General features: G+C 36.0%; 1 protein-coding gene across 1 annotated transcript in view; it reads right to left on the reverse strand.

Moving 5' to 3' along the window:
* The window catches only part of pde5ab (phosphodiesterase 5A, cGMP-specific, b), a 26,647-nt gene extending 20,411 nt beyond the window's left edge, over positions 1-6,236 (reverse strand). Inside the window, exons 1-6 of the mRNA XM_016540851.1 lie at positions 5,758-6,236; positions 4,199-4,288; positions 4,035-4,106; positions 3,858-3,947; positions 3,622-3,759; positions 893-960 (exon numbers count right to left, since the gene is read on the reverse strand). Of these exons, the coding sequence (XP_016396337.1) occupies positions 893-960; positions 3,622-3,759; positions 3,858-3,947; positions 4,035-4,106; positions 4,199-4,288; positions 5,758-6,150 (851 nt within the window). The 5' untranslated portion in view covers positions 6,151-6,236. The remainder of the gene's footprint in view (positions 1-892; positions 961-3,621; positions 3,760-3,857; positions 3,948-4,034; positions 4,107-4,198; positions 4,289-5,757) is intronic.
* Between the last annotated feature and the right edge of the window lie 2,399 nt (positions 6,237-8,635).

Genomic DNA, 8,635 nt, shown 5'->3' on the forward strand with positions numbered 1-8,635 from the left:
TAATGTACCAAGTACTTATGATGAGTAGCGATATTGAATATTTGATCGCCAACAGATTAACCAAGCTGTCATTCAAACAGTATATATACAAATAAAAAAAAAGGGGGAAATCACGCCTAAGATGTATATAGGCTACAGCAATCGGTTTAATTAAATAGCACAACAGGCAGCTCTCTTTTAACACAGACGAGCCAATATGTAAATTCCATAAAAATTAGCAGGAACTTGTGATGGAAGTGCATGAGGCACGTAATGCCCGTGTTTCAGTTAAAGCATTAAAGGGGTCATATGATGCTGCTAAAAAGAACATTATTTTGTGTATTTGGTGTAATGAAATGTGTTTATACGGTTTAAAGTTCAAAAAACAAATTATTTTCCACATACCGTACAAAAGGAAAAAATGAAATCGCATCATATGACCCCTTTAATTAATAATTATAATTTTTTTCTGTTTAGAATGCGTGTTATTTGAGCTTTATACTTGTCTTTGTCATTCTTTAAGCAGTGGAACTACTGTCCCAGGCAAATGAACTTCTGGTTATGTGTTACACATGTAATTCCTATTAGTGGAGTTTGCCCAATTTTTGCACAGGTATGACAGTTCATGTCACATCACTTTATTTTAATGCTATGAAAATGGTAATGACAGATATGATGAAAATCATAAATTATAACTTTGCACAGACATCATTCTATTTTTTTTTCTTTTTTTTCAAAAGTCCCATGTTAAGACTTGTGGTTTTGAAATAGTGTATTTTAACATTTATTGTAGTGCAGCACCTTGTCCCATAGACTCCTATTGTAAATTCATAACTATAAACATATTTTTGTTTTTACAAACTAAGGGACTTTGTCTTGCATTACATTATCTTCTTTTTTATGATAACCCCACCTGTTTGGGAAGTCCACGGATCCTGCAAGCTCCTCATATTCCATGTGAAACACACTGGAGAATGTGTTCTGTAACACAAGCAGAACAGCAATTACTTACTCTGCAGTTTCACTCACAGAGGTAAACTTTGAGGAGGTTTAACACAGAGGTAAGCCAGTATTTCTGAGGCTTTTTAATGCTATTAGTGTCTGGCTGCCTGTGTAAACCTAACATTGAATATCTGCAGTCACATAGTTTAATGTGCCTGTGTTTGTGCATTTCTGGAAGGGTTAGAATTTCCCGCTCATGACAAGTAAATAGTTATGGAGCATGGTTCAGTATGAAAAGCATTCTGCAAGCAGTCATAACAAAAACGTTCACAATGGATCTGTGCAATAAACAAGGAGAAATGCAATAAATTATGAGTTCATTTCCACATTCCAGACCTCATAACAGACGTCGAATATGGGTTTGTCGACAAACTTGTCTTTCCTTTGCAACAGCTGCTCTTACCAAATTTGAAGACACAAGGAGGACAGTGTCTTAATAAATTAAGGTGCCATTCGAATGCACTTCAAGAGGTGAAACCTGCCTCGGTTAGGAAGGCTAGTTGATTGTAGCACTCAGTTTTTCACAATGGTTAATCTCTTTCCATAACACTCGCTATCACTGTGACCTGGAGAATAAATTCATAAAATTAACAAGCTGTCTTTCTACTTTATATCTGGACTATGGTGCAACTTCCAAAGACTATAAAAACTGTGTCAAGTTGAGGAAAACCAGAGCTTTTTCTATGAACAGAGTATGCAGAACTAGGTTTCTAGGTCAACAAATGACCTCTGAATTATGATACACATCTCAAAAACAGAACACTCTCTGAAGAGATCAAATCTTTCTTTATGATACTACCTTCATCACAACAGCTCACCTATCTAGACAACCTAAACATCTAAATGTAGAATGCCGTTCCTTCGTATTTTGGAAATATCAACAACTATGGTCATTCTCCATTAACACCAATAACTAGAAACCTTACCTGGGTCCACTGCATGGCCTAAATGTGGCCTATAATTTCGGACCTTTTGCAATACATGATGTAGATAAACTGGACTAGGTAACTGAAGGTAATGTTCCAATATTAATGTTTAATTCTATGCCCCTGTCTGCTTTGACTATAAACAACATTTTACCACATTCATATTAATGATTCTACCTCAACATCATTGAAAAAGAAATAATTGTAATTAATTCAGACAATTAGGCATTCATGGTGTTTTAATTCACACATGAATCTAAATACTTATAAACCAACCTAACAAATGACTTTGTGTTCTAGGTGCACCTTAGTTCGTAGAGCAGTAATTTTGGGTTGTTTGCAAAGCCAAATATAGGGAACATTGCACATACAGTTAGTACACCTTTCAAAAAAAACACACATGCACAGTGAGGTGGATCACTACTGAATGAGAGCTTTCCCCGATTGCTCAATGGGAAGGGAGGATTCATCAGTTAAAAAAAAAAAAAGATTATTTTATCCTTTTTTGTACCATGACTCATCTACCCTTCTCTGTGCATCCACCGAAAAGTTTTCCCTTTGATCTTAACAGAAGTGCATATTGCTGGAATACATAATGTTTTCCTCATTACAGTGTTTGCAAAGCGGCAATACATTGAAATATATTAAATATATATATATATATATAGAGAGAGAGAGAGAGAGAAATTCAGCAAGCAGTGGTAGCACTGGTATTTCCTCCAGAAAATGTCATTTGAAATATCTGGTATTTTGGGTACATGAGGTGCATGAGGTGCATGTGTATTTGTTGCCATATTTCTTTGGCAGTGGCAAATAAGGAAGCAATTTAAGTGAAGTTCTCTGCTAGTGAGTCTGCTATAAAGGAAGCAATTGTTTCTTAACTCTCTCACTCAGCTATGGAAATATCCTACACAGCCTCTCTTTTATAATGCCTAAATGCTGTACATTAGCATTGGCGAACTATTAACAAAAAAATCGTAATCGTATTGGGGTAAAATAAACGAAAAGGTAAAGTAAAAGAAAAGGTTGCTCTTTAGACATTAGTTAGGCCTACAGAGATACACCATTATGTTCTGGAATTAATCTAAATAAAAAAGATTTTAATTACGTTAAATAACTCATTATAAATCAATAAATAATTATGCTTTTCTAAATGAAACAAAAAATATTTTGCATTATATGTAATTTGATCTTCTATCTAGACAACCCAATAGCTCAGTGGTTCTCAGTGTTTTGTTTTATTTTGTTTTTTGAGCCACTGTTTTGGAACGTTGCAAACCATATTCTTTTGTGTGGTACCAGTATCTGCTTGTCTCGTCCTGAATCTTGGGTATAAACCCGCTCCCCCCACAAACACCTCAGAGCCCCTCTTTCAAAAATATTGCTTGCTGCGGCCCCAATGTTCTCAATATGCCTCCACTGATAAAAGCTGCTATATTTAATTTTCTTTTAGAACATTTAGTCTCAACTACAAGCAATTTTTTTGCTTAAGGCTAAAAATACAGATGTCAAAAAGGCATGCTGTTTGAAGCCCAAGCTTAATTTTTTTTCAAGCATCCTAAAGGGATATTTTGGATAGCCAATATCTTGGTGACACCAAAGAAATGCAAAACATGCTTGATATTTCCATGTTTTATGATCATAAGAATTCTTGGAATTCTTGGAATGTTTTTAGTGTTTTGGAATTAAATGTGATGCGATATTTTGGTCTTACAGCTGTTTCCCTGTCAGAAATGAAGACTGTGCATTCTTGGGCCTGCATGAAAGACAAGATGGTAGCCACAGTTTTCTTCAGTAAGACCTCCAAAGACTGCTGCTCTTCAAAGATCAGACTAGCCAGATCCAACAACACCTAAAAAAACACCCCAAACAATGATCACTGCTTATAGCCAAGTTACTGTTTAATCACACCTATACAACATTAATTTGTACTAAAATGTGGAAAAATACCTGGTTTCGCCTGTTCTCCAGCTGTGATGTCTCATAGAGTTGTGCATTGTGTAGCACTATGCCAGAGAAAGCCAGGTACGAAGAAAAGTCCTGTTGAGATGAAAAATAAACAAATTATTATAATAAAATAACAGAAAATATAAAATAACTATAAAATTAAATGTGCAAATTTTTCACCCTCTCATCCCGTTCTGTGAAGGCACTGTTCTCTCCACACCTTTTATTGATTGCTTGCGCTACTCCAACAACCTTTAAGCATTAATAAGATATAGCAGTCAAGTTTTAATAGCAAATGTTGTATAACAGTTTAGACACGTTTTATGTTTAAATTCATCTCTCACCTCATCTCTGTGATTTTTGATGGGCAAACACAAGATGCTCTGCGTCTTATATCCTGTAATTTGGTCCACTTCTGCATTAAAACGTGGATCCTGAGGGAGAAAAAAAAAGCAACCACAATTCCCATTTATCCAGCATTTCTATAAATTATGATTTACAATAATATCACTATTTTAAAAATCAGCTGCACATTTCATTAGACAATGTAGTTTTTTAAATAGTTCTTTTTTCTTCTTATGCACCGTAGAACTACAACCTAGTCATAAATGTTAAAGGAATAGTTTACCCTAAATAAATGAATAAATAATCAATCTATCATATACATTGCATTTGTTTATTCAGTGTTTAGCTCAGGCCCCAGGGTAGGGTATGCCTGATTAGAATGCCTTGGGACTCTGTGTCTGTTGTTGTGATACCACCAGCCTATCAGCACTGTCATGACGTAATTTTATTCTTCATTTCTTGAGGCTCAGAAACAACTGTGTTCCTGAGCACAGATGGCAGATTTCCAATTGTGTACATCTGGGTGGGGGGTCCTGCAACACCCGAGCAACTGCAGTTCTGTTTGGCACCGTTACTGACACAGAAATGACATACTTCAAGTAAACAAATATGTTTTTAAGACAGATGACGTTTAATGGCACCATGAGGACCTAGTGTTTTTTCTTAATTTTACCCTGTGATATGCGAACACATAATCATGATGTTTTAAATGGGGACTGCTGGATTATTCCTTGAATGTTTATATGAAACAGTGTCTCACAAGACCATTAAACACTTGAATTTCATGCCAAACATGGTTAAGGGTTTATCTTAACCTTAATTTTAGTGTTTTAAGATACATCCTGTTAAAGACTAAGATCTTCATTTTAATCTATTATTCTTTCTCCTTTTCACTATCTTTCTCTTTACCTCTTTTTCCTTTCCCTCTCTCTGTAGATCTCAGGGAAACACAATTAAACTAAATTACAAAGAGCTAAAAATACCTGCCGTCATTATTCAAACTGTTGGCTAGCAACTGAATTGCATAACATTTAAATCTAATCAAAGGCCTTAAGAGATATAGCCTAAATTGCGTTTTAGTACTAGGAGGGTATTATAAAGCAGTAAATTTTATTTCAGCCTCTGAAACCAAAGTGTTTCCTATGCACATGACAAGGTAATACAGAGGAATCAGATTAGAGGAGAATGCTTTAATAAAACTGCTGTCACAAATTCTGTCTAATTATTGAGATAAGCAGGTAAATCCAAACTTTTCTCTATCCACATTTTCATTATAAGATCAAAGGGTGATGATACAGTCTGAGGGAAGAAACACACATTTGTCTTAGTTGTTGTCGTTTAACAACTAGCCCTCTCATGACAAATAATTTCTACTTATTTTTTTTCAATTTGTATTCATTTTTAATTTGATGTATTTAAAATATTTAAAATGTCAAAAATTTTAATTTCACATGTGTCACATGTTCACAATATCATCAAATTTAGGCTTTCTCATGTATAGTCTTTAAGGAATAAAACACTGAAATGGCAAACAGCAGGTGAAAGGACAGAGCCTCACCTCATATGCATTCTTGATGTTCAGAGGCTGTCCAGTGGCTGCCACATATCCCACGATTCCTTTGTTCCATTCTAGGCGAATACCACTGTTGGAAGCTTCCTCAAGAGTGGATCCTTCTGCAACATCAAATAGCCGGCTAACAAGGAACTTCCTGTTTGAACTGTCCTCTCCAACCAAGAACAACGAATAGCGATCCGCAGCTATCAACTCGTGAGTGTGTAAGAAGATCCTGTGGCAGAGGGCAGTAAGGTCCAAGTGACTTGAAACATCACGTACAAGCTCCAACAGACGAGCACAGCGGTCCCCATTTTCACGAACTCCTGAGTCCATAATACCTCCGTCCTCATCTGTCCCATTGCCTGAGCCAGGCCGCTGGGGAGGAGGAAGTGGCATTTGCACCCTTTCTGTATCACTAAGAAAAGTAAGCGAACCCTCAGCGTCTTTCACAACAATGGGGCGAAGTGGCCTATCAAACTCAGATGCAGATATCTTTCGTGTAGGGGTGGATGGAGCTGGACTTGGAGATGGTGCATCAGTTGGACCCAGTGGATGGAGGGCCGATAAAGGTTCTGGCGGTTACTCAAGTATGGTTTTTAGGTACTCTTTACACCTCTGTCACAAAGTCAGTTCTCTTGGTATTTATCTTGGTAATGCAACCAAGCAGCTATTTCCTAGGTAGGTAACACTCATACAAATTCGGCTTCTAAAATTTGCCCTCATAACTTTTCCTATACCTTTCAGGCTGGTCAAATGAATGTGCATGCATGTTATACAGTAAACAAACGCAATAATTGAAAGGTGGGACTTCCATTCCTAAAGCTGCCATATGGCTTTCTTTTATACTGTCTCTGCTACTCAGCTGGAAAATTCTGTTTCAACTCATCTACCGACAGTTGACCCAGCAAGATAAAACAGCAATGTAGAGAATTTTCACAGTTCACCTCAGTTATTTCAAGGTTTTATGGGCAGTTTGCTGGACTGGACCTATCTATATAATGAACTGTTACAAAGGTTCTACGTTCCATTCTCGAAGTTTTCATTAAAAGTTGAATGGGACATTGAGTTTAGCAGCTCAAATTGAAAACATTGGAGTATATAACAACCCACAATCATAACATTTGCTGATAGATTATTTCCAAATCTGTCAAAACAACACTAATGTAGTGGCTTTTATTAAACTAACACTACAATAAAAGCATTAAAATAGCCCGTAACAAATGTTTTCAATTAAATGTTTATTATTTGGGTAGGATATTCAAACTCCACCATAGTCTCAGTGGACCCGACCTAAATTGTCCTTGGCTAGAATAGTTTAAATAAATAGCATTCCCTTTGAAGAGACACCATCCAACCATTTCCTAAAGTTAGTAACTTCATCTAAAGTTACTCATGCTAAGAAGTCTTAATTTATCCCGGCCAATCGAATAGTTAGGATTTGCATGGGTTGTTTTTTCAGTGGTAATAAATAAATTAATTAATAATTAAACAAGCAAACAAACAGCTGGCCAGATGTTAGAGTAAAATATAATTTATTAAAGGCAAATAAAACTTAAAAATAAATTAATTAATTTTTGGGATTCCCAAAGGGCAGAAATGTAGGTGCTACACTCAGCACAAGGTTTGGTAGAATTTGTAAAAATTTTCAACCGTCTCAATCTAATTTTTAACTTTTGTGTTTTGGCAATATGGATGGCAAATTTGTATGAATTCCTATGATTCATACATTTTTGTATGATCTGCTTACACCCCATTTTTTTTTCTAAAACTCTTACACTTTTGTATGAATCAAATCATACACATTCATATGAAATTGCAGAATTACAAAATAGTTATGTTTTCTTATGAAAGTGGGTTGCCTTTTTAAAAAATGTTTCATAATTTGTTATGTCTGTTCTTCTTCCTCATTATTTCACCAGTACAGGACCTAATTTTCTGAGCACACAATAGTTGTCTGGACATGTATGCAGGTGTGTTAATTCATCTGATATCATAGTTAAGGCAACTTGTTTGTTTAAGCTCTGCATTAAAGAACATCAAATCAATCAATATATCAATCACTTCAAAATATAAAAGTTCACACCTTTGTTTGTTGGTTGTTATAGATTAAACAGTTTAAGCAATGAGTAGCTATACATCATAGTATAGATCAACTCTGTGAAGCTAATGATGTCAGTGACGGGCATATGTCAAATAAAAACACCAGTACAATGTGAAATTGCTACACACAACCTCAGATATGATTAATTCCTCTAATAAACGAGTTCCAAATTAGGTTTACATCGGAGTTCACAAGAACAAATGCAGTAAATACTAACACTTTCCTTTACAAACAACAAAAAATGTAAAACAGCTAAAGTTAAAGTTGAAATGAAGGCAAATATTTGGCGATGATGAGAACATGGAACGCTGCGTTGCGCAGCTGCAGCAAGCGGGTATACAGCATCATTACAGGACTACATGAACTAGCAATATGCGCCTTTAAACTTACCGAGAAGCCTTTCGAACAAAATAAGAATGTGCGAACTCTAGGTTGTCGTCAAGCCAAGCCTCCATCATCCTTTCACTTTCGGGAGGATAGACCTCCATTCCGCCTACACAGATCAGCCGGTGGATATCATCCGCCTGCTCTCTTCTGATGTTCAGTCACAAACACACTTCCACCCACAAACACACTTCCACCTCTCTCTCTCTCTCTCTCTCTCTTCCCCACGGACAAACACTTAACGCGGCTTTACTTACATTAAAAGAAAGTCTATCACAAGGCAAGGTTAAACAAAACTCTTAAAGCTTGTTACCCATTTGGAAGGATACCTTAATATCCAGTGTTGGGAGTAACGCATTACAAAAGTAATAATATTACAGTAGTATATTACTTTTT

Source organism: Sinocyclocheilus rhinocerous, unplaced genomic scaffold (assembly GCF_001515625.1).
Source record: "Sinocyclocheilus rhinocerous isolate Xijiao unplaced genomic scaffold, SAMN03320098_v1.1 scaffold36, whole genome shotgun sequence".
In the NCBI taxonomy this organism is placed as follows: Eukaryota; Metazoa; Chordata; class Actinopteri; order Cypriniformes; family Cyprinidae; genus Sinocyclocheilus; species Sinocyclocheilus rhinocerous.